The 23928-nt window shown below is 40.4% G+C and overlaps 1 protein-coding gene and 1 long non-coding RNA gene across 2 annotated transcripts; one reads left to right on the forward strand and one right to left on the reverse strand.

Moving 5' to 3' along the window:
* Positions 1–20199: 20199 nt before the first annotated feature.
* LOC113564616 lies at positions 20200–21301 on the forward strand. The gene is made up of 3 exons (XR_003408137.1): positions 20200–20579; positions 20638–20710; positions 20773–21301. It is a non-coding gene; the product is annotated as an uncharacterized LOC113564616 (long non-coding RNA).
* Positions 21302–21615: 314 nt separating this feature from the next.
* On the reverse strand, positions 21616–23595 carry LOC6548475 (60S ribosomal protein L5). The gene is made up of 5 exons (XM_001973877.3): positions 23526–23595; positions 23439–23467; positions 23015–23278; positions 22517–22954; positions 21616–21875 (listed from the first exon to the last, which is right to left on the reverse strand). Exons 2-5 carry the CDS (start codon positions 23439–23441, stop codon positions 21681–21683), a joined length of 900 nt encoding a protein of 299 aa, XP_001973913.2. The 5' UTR covers positions 23442–23467; positions 23526–23595; the 3' UTR covers positions 21616–21680.
* Positions 23596–23928: the final 333 nt, after the last annotated feature.

Consider the following 23928-nt stretch of genomic DNA (forward strand, 5'->3'; position numbering starts at 1 on the left):
TTCTGCGGTGGTTAGGCTTGGGACTTAGGATGTTATGGTGGGGAGGTGTATCGTCCGTGAGTCCGGACCACCTTGACCAACCAATGACTTCACTGACCCTCCTGAACGCGCCTTGTTCCACTTGCAGGGACCGTCCTCCTACGTCTCTCGTGTTCTTCCCGACTTTTCACTTGACCGAATCTCCGTTTGACCGTCTCCGTGTACGTACGACTCTTCGCATGGTTGAATTGACTGTGTGTTTGTACTCGTCACCTGCGGCTCTTCGCGTGATTGAATTGACTGTCCGGAGCTGCGCTTGTGCAGTCCCCTTTATAGGCCGGAGAAATCCTGTTATTTCCCCTTTTTGCACACGGCCCGCTCTGTACAAGGTCCAAGCCAGGACCCGTTAGTTCACGGTGCGTCCTCTTTGTGCTTGACCAAAGTCCGCACCGTTACCGTTCGACCTCTGTGCCCTTGGCCGGCTGGAGCCCAAGGTCCAGCGCGGTACCGTTAGTTCCCGGTCTCTCTGCTTTGCTCGGGTCCAAGGTCCATTATTTCCCGTTCGACCTGGTTGCCCTTGACTCCTTCTGCATCCCAGCCTTCTTCTCAGTTGCTAGGCAGCTCTCCTGCACCTCGCTTTGTGGGCAGTTTTAAGACTCCTCACAATATGTTTACGCCCTCAGATTTTAACCAATTCTGCAAGGCTATGCACAGAAGGCTGAGTCCTTATCCGCTTTCATCTCCTGTGGTTTTACCATGTCAATAAATATTTTTGTTATGGCCCTCTTTTCCTCTAACCAATCTCTACTTTTCACCTCAACTAGAAATGCAAATTTTGAATGCATGATACAAATTTTATTTAAGATCTGTTCGAGTGGGCAATAATTAAATGGTTTTGGCGGGTGACTCAACTTAAGGGATAGTACATGTATTTGGGGCGGGTTTTAAATTCATTTGTTATTGTTGTGGTAGGTCAAGGGGATGTCTCCTCATCAGTCGTCTGCTGGTTTGGCTGTTGTCCAAAACCTTTATGACGAGGTGGTTGGGGTGGTTCCCAAGCCTTTTAAGGTATCTCTCGCTGAGCCTGGAGATTTCTTCTGAGACTGATGGGAACGCAACGTTTTCGTGTTAGGGATGAGCATTACTGGCGATTTTCAAGCACCTGTTCTGGAACCGCTGTATTATCTGGCGATTCGAATGGCTTGCCGTGCCCCACAGCTGTATCCCGTAGGTCCAGATTGGCTTGAGAATTGCCTTGTACACCAGGATTTTGAAGTTTTGCCTCAGCTTGGACCTTCTCCCAATGAGCCATTGCATCTGCCTCAGTCGCGCATCGGCCTGTATGCGTTTGCTGAGTAAGTGGGGACGCCATGTGAGCCTGCGGTCCAGGGTCACCCCTAGATACTTGGATGCGGGCACGTTGGGAATGATGGTTCCGTTCAGCGTGACCGGTGGGCAGTCTCCTCTTCGTAGTGAGAATATTGTTTGAGTTGACTTTTCCGCGTTTACTACGATATTCCATCTGCTGAGCCAGGGATGTAGCGCGTCCATTTGCCTTTGTTTTATTTCAGAGTCTTCTCTTGGGTTGGTTGATGAGGCGAGGAAAGCAGTGTCGTATGTGGCATATGTGGCTATCATTAGGTTCCTGGAGGGGATAATCGGAAGGTCTGCGGTATAAAGGGTGTAGAGGATTGGTCCGAGTACGCTGCCTTGCAGAACTCCAGCTGTGATCAGTCTGGGTAGGCTTATTGCACTTAGGTAGGCATACCGCATTTGACTTATAAAGCTCTTTCCTCAGTGTATGATTTAAGGAAGATAAAATGAGGGCTTGGGAGGCAGGATTTTAGTTTATGGAGGAGTCCAGGATGCCAAACTCGGTCAAATGCCTGCTTCACATCGAGCATTACAGTGCAGAAATAGTGCAGTACAGAAAGAAATAAAATCATTTCTTGGTTTTTGCGATTTTACCGAAAATTTATTCCCAACTTCGCAAAAATAGCGAAACCCATTACATTGAGATTAAAAAAAGGTTCAATAATTAATATAAAAGATTTGATAAACTAAAACTCTTAATAACTCACCCAATAATTTGAGATCTTAAGCGATCACAAGTCGTTAGTATCGCTCGATTCAATAAAGGAACCGAATATGAAACTTCAAAGATGGAAATTCAGATTAAATGAGTTTGATTACCACATAAAATATCTCCCAGGTAAAGAAAATCATGTAGCCGATTCTCTATCAAGAGTACAAATTTTAGAAAATCTCTTAGGAGAAACTTCTAGTGAAATTTCGTTACCATTCATAGCGCTCAAGAAGACAACCAATCCTATATTTCCCTAACGGAAAACCCAATAAATTACTATAATAGGCAAATATAATTTATTTAAGATAATAATAATAATACAGAAACACTAAAATAATATACTTATACTTCCACAAAACCAAACTTAAAATTCATTATGAAGAAATGACGAATGCCTATGCCAAAGAATCAATAAAAGAATATTTGTGCACAAAGAATAGCAAAATTTACTTTCAACGAAACAGATTTCATTACATTTCAAAACGCCTACATAGAAATTGTCAGTCCGAACAATATACATAACTAAAGTTATGAGAGCAGCCATTAAATTAATAGATATCCAAACATATTCTGAATTTAAAGAAATAACAATAAAACCCACAGAGAACCTTTAACTTAAAATAAAAATAAAAAATTTTTGTCATGCATTGACATTTATTGCAAATACGCTGCCTTAATTGAAGTCAGCTCTAGAGACTGGCTTGAAGAAAAAAGAGCCTTACTCAAAGTCCTTAATGACATGGGAAAACCGTCTAAGATAAAAGCCGATAAAGATTCTGCATTTATGTGTGCTAAAGTCCGAAAATGTGAATAAAAAATGGAATTTCTGACATTGAAAGGTTCCATAAAACAACCAACGAAAAGTTAAGTGAGTTAAAGTTAAGTAAATAGTGTGTCCGACCCAGAAATCAATTAACAAAATTTGAAACTATAATCTTGTCTATAATCATAAAACTAAGCATAATACAACTGGTAAAACACCAGCTGAGATCGTCATTAATGCAGGAACACCCGCATATTACACCCAGCAAGAAAAAATCAATAGAATAGATAAGCTGAATGAAAACAGACATAGTTACGAAGTAGATACCAAATATAGACAAACACAGTTAGTTAAGAGAAAACTACTAATCCTTTTGGGAAACAGGGCAAATAAAACAAACAGATGACAAACATTACGAAGAAACTAATATAGGAAGAAAAATTGATCATTACAAATCTAAATTCAAGAAACAATTTCAGCTCAACACCCGAATCCCAAATGGAACATAATTAAACAACTAATCAAAATAACCTTCATAATAGGTTCTGTCCGAATCGTCCGTGGTCAAAACCTAGAAGTGAACCCAATTCAAGCTAAGAATGGATATCTAATATTTAACACAAGCTCAATTAATATACCAACTAACTATGAATATCACTATCTGTCCGTAAATATAACAAAAACTGAACAAACTTTTGACGATTTAATTAAACAAGCTGAAGAATATAGCAGTATAGCCCCAATTCATTATTCAACAGAAAAATTAGATAGGGAAATGAATGGAATAATAATAATAAAACGCAGTAAGCGTGGTTTAATTAAAATTATGGGTACCGCATATAAATATCTTTTTGGCACGTTAAATGAGAATGATAAATAAGAATTTGAACAAAAATTCAATAATTTAAGTCAGTTCAAAATAATGAATTAAACGAATTAATAAAAGCAGTCAATGGAGGTATTGAAGTAATAAATCATTTAAGCGCAATTTATGAAGGTGATCAAAGACTAGAACTTTTAATATTCAATTTGCAACATTTCACGGAATACATTGAAGACATAGAACTCGGTATGCAACTTACAAGACTAGGAATTTTTAAACCCAAATTATTGAAACAAGACCCCTTATCAAATGTAAATTCTGAAAAATTGTTGAATATTAAAACTTCGACCTGGTTGAAATCGGATTCAAATGAAATACTTGTTATTTCCCATATTCCTAGAGATATCATTAAAACAGCACTTTTAAATATTATACCATACCCAGATAAAGATAACAAAATACTAATAGAAAATGTTCATGATACATTTTACATTCAAAATAATCACGTTTATAAACAATACTCCAGAGAACCAATATAAAATAAGTGTATTACAGGCATACTAAATCAATGACCAGCAGAGTGTAGATATTCTAAAATCCATACTAATCTTGGAGTAATTTATATAGGCCAAATATTATTTTAACTTGGAAATTATCAAAAATGGTTTTAAATCAAAATTGCGTTAGTAATAGAGAAATTATAATATAAGGAGATAACATAATAAAATCTGTTAATTGTTCTGTTCAGATATAAAGCTCAACATAAGATTATACTCAAACCATTTACATAAACAATAATGTAACAAAATTAAAACCATTATCATGTTGTATTATCATGTTATTATCATATTTACAAGCAAAGGAAATAGTACAAGATCATACAAGTACACAAAATACATTACAGACTGTGATATTAACTACACTTATAATTATTATACTTGCACTTACAACATATTTTATTTATAAGTATAAAGGAATTCCCCGAAAAATAATTGTAAAATATAGAAACGAAAATGCCGCACAGATACAACAACCATATAATACACCAATAGAAAATGTAACAGTGGGGTAGTGACATATGTACCATTCAACCACTTGACAAATACATACACACACGGAAACGTAGAACATGTGTACCACAGTACCACTTGACCACACACACACAATATCAAACTGCATAGCAACACATAAGTCATATGTCAACTCGCACTCCAACTTCAGATCCAATTCATCCACTTTACCATTAAGACGTGAATTGTCTCCGATTCAAAGTTGTAATTTTGTCTTGAAATAAAAATTATATTTTTTTCAAAACTTGCAACCGCGAACTCGTTATTATATATATAAATTATGTTTTAGGTATTTCCCTGGGTTGCCCCACGCCGCAGTCCGACGGGAAGGGGTGATGACGTCACTCCGACTTGCCCGGCCTCTCGATCAGGGAGGGGAGCGGAGATCTTCTTTGCTCGTGATGCGCAACGTTTCGTTGCGCAGCTTGGTATAGGTTTAGTATATGTTGGGAGAACTTTCTCCGTTATTGACTGCCCTTAGGGCTAGCCAACCAATATAAAATATGCAGCCTTCGCTGGAGTAGGTTTCTTGAGCGAGTGATCTTTTTTATAATTGAAATCAAACTGAAACTTTTGTTATATTTTACAAAAGCTGATCGCGGCCGGTAAGCCGACCGACCGCTCGTCCAGCAAAGTGCTGACACTAGCAGAAACAGCATATCTCTCTATACTGGGAAGTCCAATGAGAACCAGACACGGCCCCTACAGGCGTTTATGCTGAATCTGCATATAAAATGTTAAAGTAGCAGCCCCAGACTTATATCGACTTAAGTTTACCCATTAACAGTGTTAACTTATCCCCCCCTTAGGAATATGACCGTCCTCGGTCATCTGGAACTTGTCAACGACCTGTTGTATTTCCCTCGCATCTCGTCTCCTCCTCAGTACCAAGATGAGCAGGATAGAGGAGCTGATGATGAGCAGGATAAAGAAGACGCTGATTCCCACGCCAGGCGCAAACCATATGCCGATTTCACTTCCTCCTTAAGGCCTTGGATAACCTCTGGGCAAAATCTTACAATTTGCCTATTTTCCCGGTCAACGGGCCAATTGTCTCATGAGCCACTGTGTTTCACTACCATCCTCTCCTCTAAGCATACCAAAGATATGCTTAGTTCCGATCTCATTAAAATTTCTAACATTGATGGTAACTATATTGTCGGTGGTGACTAAAATTATAGAAATCGATTATGGAATTGTGCAAGAGCCAATTGTTACGGCAACATTTTACATGATTTGACTAGTATAGGTAAATTAAAAATTCTTTATCCTATGGATCCTACCTACATTCCAGCAAGTTACAAAGGAAACCCATCCACTTTGGATCTATTTCTTACTAATTCTCCGAATAGATTCTCTGCACTTGTTGTTAATGTTGACTTGTCTTCAGACCACCTTCCGGTGCTATGCAAAATTAATGTCCAAGTAAACTTAAAAAATTTGGAAACCATTCCTCAGTTTGGAAAAGCCAATTGGAAAAAATGTAAACGTATTTTAAACGATATTCACAAATTAAGATTATTAGCTTTTCAAGATCTTTTCCCTAACCCTGTTATAATAAATAATATGATCAATTTTATAACAGAACATTTGGCTATGGCCACTGATCTGTCTGTCCCTAAAACTCAAATTAAACTTTCATGCCGTAAACTTCCAGCTAGTTTAAAAAGCACCATTACCCAAAGAAATGTCGTCCAAAGACAATGGATAAGAATCCGACAACCACTATATAAAGCGAGACTTAACTTCCTGAACTCCAAGATTCGTCAAGAATTTTTCGTATTTAACAATCACTCTTGGGACAATAAACTATCTGCCTTGTCAAATGATTCCAAGCCACTATGGAAATTAACTAAAATAATTAAAAACAAACATAGTTATATTCCAATATTCCATATTCACAATTCCATAATCACAACAATGAAAGGTTTTCAACGGGTTTGGAGAAATCTAACTTGCTAGCAGATATTTTTGAGCACAAACACAATATAACTTCCCATTTCTCAGATACTGAAACATTAGGTTTGTCAGACAGTTTCCTCGAATGTAGCTGCCATATCAACTTGCGAAGTCCAAGCTATAATTAAGGCACTTAAAACTAAGAAATCTCCTGGCACTGATAAAATTCTTAACGTGTGCATTAAAAATCTACCTAAAAATTCAATTCCTTTTTTAACTCTTATATTTAATAATTGTTTTAAGATATTTTCCTGTTTCATGGAAAACTGCAAAAATCATCCCAATATCCAAGCCTGGTAAACCTCCTAACTCTCCAGAAAGTTATCGTCCCATTAGCTTGCTTTCAAGTCTCTCAAAAAGGCTAGAGCGTTTAATTAAAGTTAAACTTATTAATCATCTGGATGATAATAATATTGTACCTTTAGCCCGGGTTCAGGGAGTCTTTAAGCTGTATTCATCCGCTTAATGAGGTGGTAAAATGTGTCAAACAAAGTTTTGCCAAAAAAAAATCTGTTGGCATGCTAACACTAGATATTGAAGCTACTTTATACACCATATGGCACAACGGTCTTATCCACAAATTAATAATATGCAACACTCCCAGTTATATTCTAAGACTTATTCAAGATTTCTTGTCAGATAGAAAATTTTATGTATGTTTAAACGGCATAAACTCCAAAATGAAATTGGTTCGAGCTGGAGTCCCCCAAGGTTCAGTGCTCGCGCCCACTCGTCAATTGTCGTACTTTCATGTTTGCAGATGACGCGGCCTTTCTCTGTACTGGATCTTCTTCTGACATTCAAAATATATTACAGCACTCTCTTAATGAAATATCTGACTTTTTAACTAAATGGAAAATTAAATTAAATGCCAAAAAAACAAAAGCAATTTTTTTTACAAAAAAGCGTGCTAATAAATTCTTACCAAATTGTGATCTTGTAATTGACAATAATAATATTCCTTGGGAAAACTCTGTTAAGTACCTTGGTATACACCTTGATAAAAAGATTATCTTCAAGGGACATAATAATAAAACAGTTGACAAAATAAATATGACCATTCGCATATTATATCCGTTTATAAATCGGAACTTTAAGCTGTCCTTTAAAAATAAATTACTAATTTACAAACAAGTTTTCCTACCCACTATTCTTTACGGTTCTGAGATTTGGGGAAATTGTGCACATACTCATATTAAATAATTGCAAACAACTCAAAATAAGATTTTAAAAATGATCCTCAATCTTACCTTTTATTTTTAATTGCACGATAAAGCAAATAATAGGTTGGAAAATATCTCCCTTCCGCTTTTTTGCTCTTTATTCAATGCCTTATAAAAAGTGTTACAGTGATCGGATTTAGTTCAAATATGCGCCGTTTTGTTCGATAATATGTTTCCATCTAGATGGCAACTTCATAATACCTCCCTCGTAGAAGCCCCCCTCCTTATTTGCGAAGAACTCGGACAGCCACTTTTCACAAGCCTCTTTTGAGTTCAACTTTACACCACCAAGGGCATTCGCCATGGACAGTAACAGGTGGTAATCACTTGGCGCTATGTCCGGGCTATATGGTGGATGCGATAAAACCTCCCATCCGAGCTCCCGTAGCTTCTGACGAGTCATCAACCAAGTGTGTGGTCTGGCGTTGTCCTGGTGGAACACTACACCCTTCCTGTTGGCCAATTCTGAACGCTTTTTTTTCGATCGCCTGCTTCAAGCGGTCCAGTTGTTCGCAGTAGATGGTAGAATTAAGCGTCTGGCCATATGGGAGCAGCTCATAGTGGATGATTCCCTTCCAGTCCCACCAAACACACAGCAAAACCTTCCTGGCCGTCAATCCCGGCTTGGCCACTGTTTGGGACGATTCACCGGCCTTCGACCACGACCGTTTTCGCTTGATATTGTCGTATGTGATCCATTTTTCGTCGCCAGTCACCATCCGCTTCAAGAATGGGTCGAGTTCGTTCCGTTTCAGCAGCATATCGCAGGCGTTGATTCGGTCCAGAAGGTTTTTTGCGTCAAATCATGCGGCACCCAAACATCAAGCTTTTTTTTGTATCCCGCCTTCTGCAGATGGTTTAAAATGGTTTGGTGACTAACTCCCATCTCCTGGGCGATGTCACGAGATGCCACATGTCGGTCTAACTCGATGTATTCCATGATTTGATCGGTATTTGTCGTCACAGGTCTTCCGCCGGCTGGCTTATCCATGGTGTCGTTTTCACCGGCTCTGAATCGTCGAAACCATTCCTCCGCGGTTCGAAGTGATAGAGTACCATCCCCCAAAACACCATTAATCTCACGGAACGTTTCTCTAGCGGATTTGCCTTTAACGAAGGAAAACTTTAAAATAGCGCGAATTTCGGCGTTAGTGAACTCCATGTTTACACGTCTATAACTGTTGAACGCAATATCCAAACTAATCATGCATAGCGTCGTTTTGTAGGTTATGTCAAGACCTTTCAAATTATGTATAGTATTGCCAGATACGAGCTCTGTAGCGCTTTGTACATAGCCGCGAAATTCAAAAGACAAAAAGGCGGATGGAGATATTTGCCAAACTAATATAAAGCCGATTGGTGTTATCATCAAACGAAACAAAAATAAATTTAATTTCAAATTAACATTTATTTTACACAATCAAGTGCGAGCAGATCCTTCACTCACTAGCCCAAGTTAGTTTTACTGAAGTTTTGGCTCTTTAGTTATTAAGTTAGTTAAATAATAGTTCTAAGTTCATCTGCTCAAGGTCTTTTGTACCACTTTTTCCTTGCTTTAAATTGTTGAATCAATAAATTGTAATATTAAATATAATTTAAAATTTTTAGTTGTAAAGATGCCTTAAAATCTAATCTCTGTAAAGTACATTTAAGCTAGCCTAAAGCAAAAATATTATAAAAATTTTATGAAAATAAAGCAAACTCATTAATTAATTAAATTAACAATGAATATCACTATCTGTCCGTAAATTTAACAAAAACTGAACAAACTTTTAACGATTTAATTAAACAAACTGAGGAATATAGCAGTATATCCCAAATCCAATATTTAACAGAAAAAAAAAAGTGTGGTTTAATTAACATTATGGGTATCGCATATAAATATCTTTTTGGCACACTAGACGAGAATGATAAAGAAGAACTTGAACAAAAAATCAATAATTTTTTTTCCCCAAAACTCATTTCAAACTAACAAATTAAACGGAGTGATAAAAGCAGTCAATGGAGGTATTGAAGAAATAAATCATTTAAGCGCAATTTATGAAAGGGATCAAAGGCTAAAACTTTTAATATTCAATTTGCAACATTACATTAAAGTCATAGAACTCGGTATGCAACTTACAAGACTAGGCATTTTTAACTCCAAATTATTGAAACACGATCACATGTAAATTCTGAAAAATTGTTGAACAATAAAACTTCGACCTGGGTAAAATCAGATTCAAATAAAATACTTATTATTTCCCATATTCCTAGAGATATCATTAACACTGCACTTTTAAATATTATACTATACCCAGACAAAGATATTTTAAGATCCATAATAATCTTGGAGTAATTTATATAGAGCCAAATATTATTTTAACTTGGAAATTATCAAAAATGGGTTCAAATCAAAATTGCATAAGTAATAGAGAAATTATAATAGAAGGAGAAAACACAATAAAAGCTTTTAATTGTTCTGTTTAAATAGATAATATCTTAATAACAAGCACAACATTAGATTATAATCAAACTATTTAGATAAACAATAATGTAACAAAATTATAACCATTATCATATTTACAAACAGAAGAAATAATACAATATCATGCAAGTACACACAATACATAATATTTTGTAACATGAACTACACTTATAATAAGTAAAAAGGCATTCCCCGAAAAATAATTGTAAAATATAAAAACGAAAATGCCACACAGATACAACAACCAAATAATACACCAATAGAAAATGTAAGAAAACGAAAACAATGTAAACCCTATTTTGAATCCTAGATTGTATGACAAATACATACACACACAGAGACGTATTACATACATTTGACCACACACACGCAATATTAAACTGCATAGCAACACTTAAGGCAGACCCCAAATTCTTGCTGACAATAACAGCTTCGGCCGCGTTAACATAAACAATTGATTTATAGACATAAACATCCGCTGATACCAAATTCGTTATTCCCGCTAAGCAACCAAATTGATAATGCAGCACAAATCCCTGCATGGTAATTTTCCAACGCGCTCAACTCGCACTCCAGCTTCAGATATCACCATTAAGACGTGAATTGTCTCCGATTCAAAGTTGTATTTTTGTCTTGTATAAGGTCGCACAGAGACCTCAGCTGTCAGGAGAACGGAAAGTCGATGTAGAGTTTCTGACCTTTAATGGCCTTTAAGTTTCTACTCTTCTTTCTATCCCCACTTTCCGCTCCACTTGAAGATGAGTCCGTTGACGACTTTGAAGTCCGGTAAGTGCTTCTTATTGTTCCCGACTTCTTGCACTAACTCTTGCACACATCTTCCGCAGAAAATTCGATCACCTGAAACCCCATTAACTTTGTTGGATCTGTCAGGACTTCCTGGACCCATCGGGACAGTGTTTCGGCCACAAGGTTATTGCTTCCCTTGCGATGTTCGATGCTGAAATTGTATCGTAGTACCTGAAGCGACCATCTGGAGAGTCGTCTCGACAGATCTTTCATTGTCATCAAATCACTTCAGACAGGCGTGGTCGGTGATACACGTGAACGGCATGGCTAGAATGGCTGCCAGACACTCCTTCTCTGTGACAAAGAAGTTGACCTAATGTTTATTAATCTTGGCTGAGAGGAACGCGGTCGGCTACCCCTTTCCGTCCTGGTTCCGCTGGAACAGTACAGCTCCGACGTACAAAATGTTTCTTGAATTATAACCGGTCAGGGCCAGCCTCAGATCCCCTAGTTCCCGTGCTGCGCTGGGACTTAAGGCAAACTTTGTTTGTTTTATTTTCTTTAAGGCCCCGGAGAGTGGTGCTACCAATGGAGGCTCGTACTTCCTTCATATACTCTGAATCGCCAAACTCACACGGGGTCCATTCGCAGCAGACCACCTCCAACTATAATCCCCAAGTACGTTAATGATTTAACGCAAAATATTAGAAGGTCATCCAGATAAACAAATACATTGTATTTCAGCTCCGCTGGTATCACCCGATCCATTTCGCGGAGACCGTCACGGCCTCACATTAAAGTTTCCCGACAGGCAATGAGAAACTCATAAACGAAGAAAAAGCCCAGGAACTCCACATTGAACTAGTGCACTAACCAAAACCAATAATATTTAATAAATACAAAAGACTAGCAGATGGAACAAGCTTTATGATCTACGCTGCCACACGATTATCACAGATTTAGAGTGCACGCAGGGATACTAATCCTTGGCTTCCGCCTAAAAGGTTGACACCATCGGATCGGAAATCTGTGCCCAGGAGCAATATTTCAGTTATGCTGAAAAGCCTCCCGTCCTGCCTATCACCCTAGTAACTCAGCTGTGGTGGACTACTCCGTCACCATTTCTGGTGCAGTTGCAGTTCGGCATGCAAGCCACCATTTGTGATGACGGAGTCGCCAGGGCCATAAATGGCGAGACAACGTCGCCTTTTGTTTTTACAAAGAACGTTCTTTGGCAAATAAGGGTCCTCAGCTCATCGAAGCTCATGGTGGGGTCGTCGCTGAGAAATAAGCGCATCAGTTGAAGCAACTCATTCTTTAGTTAGGTGCATTGTCCGACAAAATTTGTCGTGGTCTCCTTCTCGTGCAAATAAACAATTTTAGGCCGTGCAAGAAAGATCCTTAATGTGCTGCAAATGTATCGCCTTGGTTGCAAAGAAAAAAAACACACGTAGCATTTTACAGGAGCCTCAGCCTTGTAGAAAAATAGTCTACAGAAGGCGGGGCCAGTGACTTCAAACGCATAAGATCCATCAAGACGCTCATTTGACAGATCCTCCATTATGTGCTCAATTAGGAGAGGTTTCGTTCGAAAACACCTGACGCATTTGTTTACTGCCCTGTTTACGGTTTTCCTTCCCCCAATAGGGCTATATTGGAATCGAAGTATGCTGAGACGATCACGAGGACCAGTATGTAGGTTGCGCTTATGAGCGTGATTTAAAATGTCCATAGTGATGGGCCATGCAACAAATTAAAGCAGTGGGAATGTAACGCCATTCTGTTGTACCGTTCAACTCCTGAATTGCAGTCACTCAAACAGTTCACAAAACAGTTGAATTGCAGTTTGCTACAAACACGTTGAATCTTGAGGAATCCTCCCGGAGCCAAGAAAGCACCACAGTTCAGCTCTGCAAAGCTCAAGTTTTTCCACGGTTCCCAAAAACCATGAATCTCTAATTCAGAGCTTGGAGAAAGGGTCAATAGTGAGATGAGACATGCCGAATTTGCGGAAAACTACAGCAAATATCTTGGCTTTCGTCCCAGGACAACTTTTCCTTGCACAGCAGCTGAAGAAAAATCTTGGACTTTGTGATTGCTGGGATCGTAGAACCGAGAGATGCGGATAAAACTGAACGTCGGCAAGGCCTTGATGTTGATTAAAGCGTTGAAAATGAAAACAACAGCTGATCAGACACCGGATCTCAGGGGAGGCCTAGCGTTTTTGTAAAATTGCACATTTCAAAATTGAATCTCAGCACCCACTGGAAATGTCGCCATAGACAACTGATTTATCAACCTCGCAGCTAGGTAAGAAGCAGGCTTCGTGCCATACGTAACTGTATCCAGCTTAAACACGCACAGATCATCTTGAGGTGAAACCCTAACAGACCGGTACATTTTACAGATGACTCCTTTGATTGCAACTGGATGCGAGTGAAAACGATTAGGGATCTGGAATAGTTTTGGCTGAATCACTGGACCAGCCATCAGAAGATCGTTTAAGGAGTATCCTGAAGAAGTTGACGCCGATCCATCAAAATCGACCACCTTGGTAGTGGTGCTGTTCTCTTTCATGACACAAAAATACGCAAAAAAATAGAAATTGGATTCTTCTGCCGCAATTTGTATTGGGCCTTGACGGCTGGACGATGCTCTAGTTTTCTCTCAAGAGATAAGAATCTTTGCAGAGCTTGCTGGTAGGACTCCCCCAACAGATCTAAACTGAACTTGGCTGGCAAACGAACAGAATAATGCTCGAGAATGCTTCACAGACAAGCTCTTTCCTCGTAGCCCGGACAATGGGCTCGGCGCAACTCTCCACCTCCCAAAACCGCCGAAAAAGCACCTCAAAACGATCCAGTTGGGTTTTCTTATTAGGCGAAACAACCGCGCACGACGATATTAAGGCCTTGCCATTGGAGCGACTGCAGCCTCCGGAGCCTCCCAGCCTAAACGAGTCTTTTGAGTTAGAGGCAATACCGGCAAAAGGCTGACTTGACCAACGCATAACAGGTCGTAAAATCAACAAATCCACGTGCTGGATCCTGGAACTCTGGATTCGCGAGCTTCAGATTTTGTGGTATGTTCCAGTTACAAACGTCGATGTTAAGGTTGGGCTTATGCTCGGTTATATTGGAGGAAATGACAGCAGTGATAGAAGTCAAGTATTCGGAGGTTCGAAATCGCATTGTTAAGTTAACTGACAAACCATCTGTCTTAAAACTAGGGTCACTATTCCGGTAACACAAACGGATGACTTTGTTTTTCTAAGCTGAAGCGAGCTTACAAATCGGGACGTTATTAATTGCAGCTGGGAGATGGCCTCAATTGATGACCACGGCAATTTATACAAAGAGTCAGCCTATTGCTTCTCGAAATCGATTTGCTGGATTAAGGTTCCTAAAGCTCTGACAATACTGAATTGTGTGCCCCGAAGCATTACAGAAAGCACATGTCAGAAGGTTAAGATTTGTGGCAAGAAAGGCTGACCTACGCATTTTAGATGTACGATTAGCTCCTGGCTGCCTGGCGCATAGCTTGCCATGACGAAATCCATAGTCTCCAGAGTCCTGCATCGCTGCCCCAGAAATGATGCCATGGATTCCCACTTTGGAATTAAATTCCGCAGAGCGGGGTCCTCCAAATGCTCCTCCCATTTGGCCTGACTCGCCGGATCCAGCTTTTGGACAAGTACTTGCAATATAATGCATCCAGCAATTTGTTCCGTTGTACCCAATACGTTTAGAGCGCGAATATGGGCGTTGAATTTATCCGACAGCTCACGAAGCATTGAAACGAAACCGCTCTGCACTGCCCTTAGCCCCAAAAACTTAACGTCCATTAGCAAATCTGTTTTGTAACAACTCCAAAGCTATAGCATTGTATAAAGCCCCCCGAAATTTCCAGTAAGCGAACGGTTTCCAACGCCGTGTCCCTCACTCGTAAATACTGCAGCTTTTCTATGTTTGTGAGGTTAGGATGGCTATCTATTATCGTCGTAAACATCGAATACAAATTCATCTAGTTAGCATAGCCTACAGCGAATTTGGCTAGCTCAAGAGGGGGCAGCGACCTATTCCGGAGTGAACGTTTCTGATGGCCAAAATCGCACGGAGAAATGCAAAGGTTGAGTCGGCGTGGATCTCCCCACGAACTAAGGATGTAAGTTATGAAAACATCATCAATTTCTCACTCATATCGCTCGCATTCAATTTGATCAAAGTCAAGCTTTTCAAGCTCGCTCTGAACTTTCCGAAACGTTTGTTTCAGTTCCTCGATCAGCTTTGAATAATTTGCATTAATATTGTTTATATATGTATAAATCACCTTTGGCTAACAAGTATTTTTATTAGCATTTTTTGCGAATGAAAGACGATTTTTATGGTAGCGAATTCAAGTGATTTTTATTATTGTTTCTTCGAGAAATTTGGCAGCGATGCGCATGCATGGGGCACGAAAACAAGAGTGCGAATATTACAGAGCGAACAGCATAACGCAACGAGAAAGATGCAGGCTAGAGTACAAGAGAGCGCGATCTCCAGCTGATTCGCATAGATAAAGTTTTCTCCAATGTTGACAACAACTGGACATAAATTTAGATGCTGCTGGCGGCTGCGAGACAGAGAAAACTCACTCAATTGGCGGTGCATATAATGTCATCAGCGTCACGACGGCGGCACCCCGTTTACTCTAAGGACAAATGACTAATAAATAACTTTACGCAACACAGAATTTTTGCGGGCTTTCTTTGGTGTGGCTGACCCAAACATATCCTTTGCCGGCATCCCTGCCACCATAAGGTCGCACAGAGACCACAGCTGTCAGGAGAACGAAGCTTCTTCTGTGGCTGTGTGGACAGTAATCCGTATGGCCACCTCGATCTCCGGCAGATGCGCATCCCACTCTCTGTAGTCCTCGTCCCAGAAGCTCAGAATTGAACTAGCACATTTCGGTTCACCCTCTCTGTTGCGTTGCTTTGGGGTGAGTACTGAACACATCGACCATCTCCTCAAACGTCTGCTTAGACGGGAACTGTTTTCCATTGTCCGAGTGTACCGTTTCAGAGACACCGAACTTGTAAAAAACTTCGTGCGCCAGAAAATCTACTACGTTTGCCGTCGCCGCCTTCTTGATAGTATTCAAGAAAATGTGTTTCGAGTTATGGCCCACTACGATAAATATCCATGCGTGACCACTTCTGGAAATCGGATACTTGCTTAGAAAGTCGATATAGAGTTTCTGACCTTTAATGGCCTTTAAGTTTCTACTCTTCTTTCTATCCCCACTTGCATCCTGAAGCTAGGCGCTTTGGTCTCCTTACACATCTCACATCTTCGGACGAACATGTGTTGTTATACCTGGGCAGGAGAAGTATCGTCGCCGGATCTCCAGTGTCTTTGCCATTCCACCATGGCCCTTGCTTCCATTCAGCTTTTTCCATTTCATCACTCAAGTTTGTATTTCCGCTCCACTTGAAGATGAGTCCGTTGACGACTTTGAAGTCCGGTAAGTGCTTCTTATTGTTCCCAACTTCTTGCACTAACTCTTGCACACATCTTCCGCAGAAAATTCGATCACCTGAAACCCCAATAACTTTGTTGGATCTGTCAGGACTTCCTGGACCCATCGGGACAGTGTTTCGGCCACAAGGTTATTGCTTCCCTTGCGATGTTCGATGCTGAAATTGTATCGTAGTACCTGAAGCGACCATCTGGAGAGTCGTCTCGACAGATCTTTCATTGTCATCAAATCACTTCAGACAGGCGTGGTCGGTGATACACGTGAACTGCATGGCTAGAATGGCTGCCAGACGCTCCTTCTCTGTGACAATGAAGTTCACCTTATGTTTATTAATCTTGGCTGAGAGGAACGCGGTCGGCTACCCCTTTCCGTCCTGGTTCCGCTGGAACAGTACAGCTCCGACGCGAACATGAGATGTGTCGCACTGGATTAAAAAATGTTTAATGAAATCCTTATGAACCAGGATCGGTGCGCTCGTCAGAGCCAATCAGATCCTCTAGTGCCCGTGCTGCGCTGGGACTTAAGGTAAACTTTGTTTGTTTGATTTTCTTTAAGGCCTCAGAGAGTTGTGCTTCCAGTGTAGCGTAGGCTCGTACTTCCTTCATAAATCTCGGGTGTGTCATACTCTGAATCGGCAAACTCACACGGGGTCCATCCGCAGCAGACCATCTCCAACTATAAACCCGAGGTACGTTAATGATTTAAAGCAAAATATTTGAATGTCATCCAGATAAACAAAAATATTGGATCTCAGCTCCAATGGTATCACCCGGTCCAACAGCCACACCAAGCGTTACGCTGCGTTGCACAGTTCGAATGGCATCATTAGGAACTGATACAACGGTCTCCCAGTAACCGTAAACGCCGTGTATTCCTAGTTTTTGGAATCCAGTTCGATTTGCCAGAATGGTAACTAGAGATCCACATTGGAGATACCTACTATACCAACTACCTACTATATCAATTAGGATCTCTAGTCGAACAGGGGGAGATGATATGCGACCTTCGCGTTAAAGCGTTCAGCTTACGGGCATTCAGACAAAATCTGTCTTTTCCTGTTTTGGACACCAATGTAGTGAGATTCCGCCACTGTAGTGACGGACTCTTGCTTACCTCCACGACTCCCAATACCAGCAGCTTGTCTACTTCAACTACATGGGATAGGATCGAAGCTTGAAGTCTCGTGCTCCTTCGAATAGCTCAATAAAATACTTTCCCACGGTAGACACTCCTGGGCTATCCCGTTCAAAGGTTAGGAACTCATTCTTGACCCTTCCTAAACCCTCCCTTTTCTGTTCCGGATTCCGGCTCCTCTTTTGCTTCGTACATCTCTGGTGCTAGAACACCAGACTGCTGGTGCTAGGCCGAACAATTGCCAGAAATCTAACGATATTGTTTTACTTATTCCTCCATAAATTACCGGCAGATCCAAGCGTCCGATAATGAACCGGTCTTCGCCAGACGCCGTTCTCACCACCGAGAAGTAAGACTGATTGAGCTTCGTGCGGTCATTGCCCAGCACGCTGACACTGACTCCAGTGTCCAACAAGCCTTTGACACCTCTGGATATTCACTTCTGCGAATGGTCTAGGGTCCTCGAGTCGCTTAGATCTTTTAATCCTAAAGCGGTCCCTCGCCTTTTGAACCTTCTTTGAAACTAGACACGTACCGCTCATCTGATGTTCCGTAAATATTCTATTAATAGATTAACAGACCTCTTAATAGCGTCGTATCCGTGCTACCGCTGGTAAGAGTTTTAGTTTAGACTAACAACTATCAGGGTTACTACTTAATCCTGTCTCCATGATTACTTTACGGTTTTCTTGACTGGGTAAATCCCTCCCGCTCTTGAATTGCCCAGCCGGACGTCTTCCACGTTTTTGGGTGTCACCCAAAGCGGCGCAATCCCGGAAACCTTGGCCCCTGACCCCACAGTTTCATCATCCTGCTCTCGCTGCGCTTCGGGGTCTAGTGCGGATCGTCTTCACTATGGACATGCAGCAAGTTCAGCCGCATAATTTTTTGCTGCCCAGTACTACTCCTTCGCTCTTCCCGATAGTAGGACATCAAGTTCCTCAGAACTTGCAGGAACTCCGGTTCATAGCCCCGCTGCTTTCAACATCCGGAGAGTCTAGGACTGGTTGCCGATGGCGCTGCCTGGGTGGTAATTCCGGTGGTCCGCGATAACCTCTACCCGTGTCTGATGAATGGTAAGGCCTCTCCGCTGGTCTACATGCGTTACCGGAAACCGGGATCTATGGCCGGCTTGTCCGCTTGGAGTCGGTGGCCGCTGGCTTTTCTTCGTTGGTCTCAACACATCGTTCAGCATCCTTATCATGTCAAGAAAACCGTCCCTCAACGCCTCGCAAACTCCGCACTCCTGCGATGCGCGGTAGGTGTGCGCCGCTTGTGCAAGGGCGGCGTTTACCGCCGATTCCGTTGTGGTGTCGCGTTCCGAATTCCGCTTCTCGTGAACCTCTTCATCTTGAACCTGCGGCTTTCCTATTTCCTCGATTATGGTTTTAATATCAATGTTCCTTGACGATCGGGGCCGACCCCTTATCCGTCCAACACCCCAGCCAGCGACATATGCGACTACCCAGCCGCACCCTCGTCATCCGTTGACCAGAGTTCGTCTTCGCCAAAACGGGAGGTCCCTTCGACCTCAACTGGTTGTCGTGACCAGCCCCGAACGTTCATTTTTCGACATTATTTTTATTAAATCAATTTAAATAGCTAATAACTATCTATATAAATAAATAAATAGATTTTCCTAATTAAAATAAGCCTAAATAAATAAATGTGGATAACTAATAAATATAAATAAAAAAATAAATACACATAATTAAATTTAATAAAAAAAAAATAAATATTCAAATAATTAAAATAAGACAAGTATACAAAAAATAATAACAAGTATAACAAAATAATAACAAATAATATCAATAACAGTTCGTCAACTGGACCCTTGGTGATAGCTGCGAGTTAAAGACATCGGTTGACCTAGAGCTCCTGTAAGTTTTTCCTTCTCTTCTGCATTTCTCACATCTCGCGGAGACCGTCACGGCCTCGCATTTAAGATACCCGCTTAAAATGTTTAGTGCACTAAACAAACCCAAAAATAATTCATAAGTACAACAGACTAACAGATAGGACAAGCTTATTGCTCGACGCTACCACAGGATTATCACAGATTTATTTTGGAGCGCACGCCGTGATACAAATCCTTGGCTTCCGCTTGAAAGGATGACACCATCGGATCAGAAACCTGTGCCCAGGAGCAATATTTCAGTTATTCTTGCTGAAAAGCCTCCCGTCCTGCCTATCACCCTACCCAGCTGTATGACTACTCCGTCACCATTTCTGGTGCAGTTGCAGTTCGCCCTGCAAGCAACCATTTGTGATGATGGAGTCGCCAGGGCTATAAATGGTGAGACAACGTCGCCTCGTATTAATTTCTTTGGTTTTTTTATTGTTACGAACTGATTTTTTTTCTTTACTTATGGCAGTGCCGCTCGCTAAGGTTTTCCTCAGGATGCAGTTTTCCATACACATAGACATCAATAACTATCGACTTCTCACAACACTAAAGACCTACGATCTCTAATAACCAAAAACAAAAAAAGCTAATCAGAAGAATTAATTCAAACAAACGACGGGAAATAAAAATTCTTGTGGCCGTTGGTGTTGTAACCATGCGCACACACTCAACCTAGGACGCCCGGAGGATTCTGCGGGACGTCACCCCTTATAAATAAGTCAGAGTCGCGTTTGTGAAAGGTCAAAGCGGTAATTATACAAAGCCCGGGAGATTTACAAGACACCGTGGAAACTTGCCTCGCAATTGACGCTGCGTATGATGGCTGCACAGAAAGCGGACATATATACATATATGTGGTTCACCTAGTCCAAGGATAAGGCGGGACGTGCAAACAAGTGGTAAGTACGTGTTGTATTTTCTTGTCAGACTAACTAAATTTTTGCTACCCAAATTTAGCGGCAGTTGAAGCGGCACGACGGCGATGATTCGGACTCGCGATTTTTACTCTGGATTGCTTAACAATGATTGAGTTAAGTTCAAACACAATTTACATTAATACGAAAAATAAGACTAGTTGAACTATAATTTCAGCGCCAGGACTAGCGGCGACGCCGAACGGAATACCCAGGAACCGGGTACAGTGGATCCAGGCCATTTAAGAGTAATCCCTGCAATCCGGAATTAAATCAAACGGCTAGATCGCCCAACAGGTTTCCGAAAGCTTCTCACCAAAACCATCACCATATCGTGCTACCTATCGATAAAGCCCCATTATCATTGACTCCAACTGCAACAAAGTAGTGACGTGAACGTTTTGGGCAATCTGTTGCCGTTAGGCATAGAAAGTGACAAGATAGAAATTGGCGTGATCGTTTTGAGAAATTTTCAAGACAAATATGTAATACAAAAAATATCCAAACAAGAGGGAGTATTGTGCAGTTTGTGGGCATTAGAGTAAGCGTTGCCTAAATGTTTTTTGCAATAGAAATTGGCAAGACAAATAAGAAAGCGAACCATTTTGAAAAGTATGGGGGTGACACGTGTGAGCTGTTTTACGGGCGGCTATCTTGTAAAACAAATCTTCGCTGCTTCTAAATCTGTACAAGCTGCATGCTTGTTTTTAAATTTGTAGCTAATATAGTTCCCGAGTGAACTGCTTTCATGCGTCATGACCAGATCAACTCGGATAGTAATCCTGTTTAAGTATATAAGATTCATTACATTTATGAGTTACTAGAGAAAGGTTGAGCAGTGAATTGAGTATACATATATTATATTGGTCCGCTGCGTCCTAAATCAAAAGTACTCAAACCATACCGGCTTTGATTTGATTTTGGTTTGCACTCTGACACGCGAGTCGGCGAATTTATCTTCCACATACCGCCCCATTGACAGGTTAAAGAATTGAGTTTCCCAGAAATAATAAATTGCCGCTGGCGTCATTACAACTGTTTATTTATTATTACACCAATGTAAACTGAAGCGGGTGACGATTTCTTTTATGCCTCAGTTTCAGATTGCAGCTTAGCAACATAAGCTGCCTTATGAGCTGCAATCTTAGTCTTCCGTTGCTCGTTTGTGAGTTTCTTAGCATTCCACCTTTTCTTCGTAACGGCAGAAGACTTCTTAGCGGTGACCTTGTGTGTAGGGTCGTTACGAATTGCCTGGTGGGCTTTTTTATAGATATCCTCAAGCTGCAAAACCAAAGTAATGAATTAGATTTTAAATAATTTAAACGTAACTACCCTATAATCGAGTTCGTAAACTATTACTTTATAAAATTTTTGAATTAAATATTTTAAAAAGAAAATGCTATATTTGGTTATCTGAATGTATACTTATTACTCGATGAGGTTGAATAGTTTAGAATAGTATGCATATATTATGTATGTATATATTATTATGAATCGAGATCACTAACACAGTCGATCCGCCTCATAAATGTTGAGATCTCAGGAATTTTAATAGCAGATTCAAATTACAGAAGCATATTAGTTTAGCCTTAAAGTCATTTGTTTGTTCACGCACCAGGCAGACAACAACAAAAATGTACGAATATACGGAAATGGAAGGACCTACTCGACTAGTGATGCTGAATTACAATAAATATATAATTTATATATATATGGCCGAAATCGCTGCTTTTCAACAAAACTATTTTGTTATTTTATTGCATGAAATGTGTCACCATAACAGGAAGTTTAATCTATTAAGAGAAAAACTTCGAACACAGGTTACAGATTTTATGTTGTCCACTTATGGCACAGTTAGCGTTGTGTGCTTAACGCAGCTGTAATTTTTTAAATGGACGTCGGAAAAACTGTGGTGTACTTACATCATCAGCACGAATGCCCAACTTGATGTATCGGCTAAACTGCCGTTTAAAGCTCTCCTCATCCTCTTCCTCCAAAGAGCGCATATAGTCTGCAACATGCTGACCAAATATATGAGCGCGATGCACATCTGCATTAAAACTCTTGGTCTCCGCAGAGTATCCTGGAAAGCGCTTTACAGAGTGAGGTATGTTTAGACCACCATCAACTGCTCCCTTCATTGCACCGAACACACGTGCGCCAGTTGTCGTACGAGCGAGTCCAACATCCAAGAAGCAACGGAATGCCCCAGGCCCGTCATCAACCGGCTCTACGTTAAACTCCTCACCAGTCACTTCAGTGCATCCTGCATATAGGGAGTCCAGACCCAACTTGTTTAGAACACGGCGAGCGACAAGCAGGCCTGTGCAGTAAGCAGCAGCGTAGTTGGTCAAACCAACCTTGAATAAATATAATGGGCCATCAAGTTGAGTGAGGCAGAACAAGGTGCTCAAACTCACCTGGATCCCATACTTAGGGAGCTCATGGGAATAAGCCGCGCACACCACGCGATCACCCTCGATGCGAGCGTAGGCGATCTGTACTGTGATGTCCTTGTTGGACAAACGTACGATCAAACGGTACTTAGGAGTGTTGTACTTGTTCTTGTCCTGAAATGTCAGCCGCTTTCTGGCGTAGTAATCGGTCTTTCCCTCGCGACGCCTTCGGAACTTGACTTGGTACCTCTTAAAGTACTGCTTGTTCTTGACTACCTTAACGAAACCCTGTAAATATGAAAACAAATGCAACAAATAAGGCAAAACATTTAGGTGCCTGAATACATTATTGTCGGTAAAACCATTTGTTCTCCAGGCGTCTAGCACTTATATTTCAACATATATTTTGAATTTTTAAAATCCATCCTCGTTTGTCCTAAACACCTACCATTTTGAAACTTGGTAACAATATAACTGCTAAAATAAAATAAATTATTTAATAAAATCACGTGGGGTTCAAAAATTATACGCATACCTCGCCGGAAATCGCTAGCAAAAAGAAGGAAAATAGTGCGGCAGTATTCCCTGGAACTTTTAATTTACTAAAATATACCATTCACTAATAAATATTATCCAATCTAAGGCAAGACAGCGTCAATGACATAACATGAATTATGGAACACTTGAAAGAAGAGCCCACTTGAGTTTAATATATTTTCGAATCCTAGAATAGATAAATTGATTATTCCACATCTCAACTTAAGGATGGGAAAACAGCTATTAGAGGTGTGAACGGTACTAACTATGGAAAATTTCCACTTCCAAACCAATTACTTTCAATTATTTAAATATTATTATTATTAATATATTATATAAAATAAAAATATATAATAATATTATTATTTTAAAAATAATTTAATTTTAATATAGAATTAATT

This window comes from Drosophila erecta, unplaced genomic scaffold (assembly GCF_003286155.1).
Source record: "Drosophila erecta strain 14021-0224.00,06,07 unplaced genomic scaffold, DereRS2 tig00000246-arrow-arrow-pilon, whole genome shotgun sequence".
NCBI lineage: Eukaryota > Metazoa > Arthropoda > Insecta > Diptera > Drosophilidae > Drosophila > Drosophila erecta.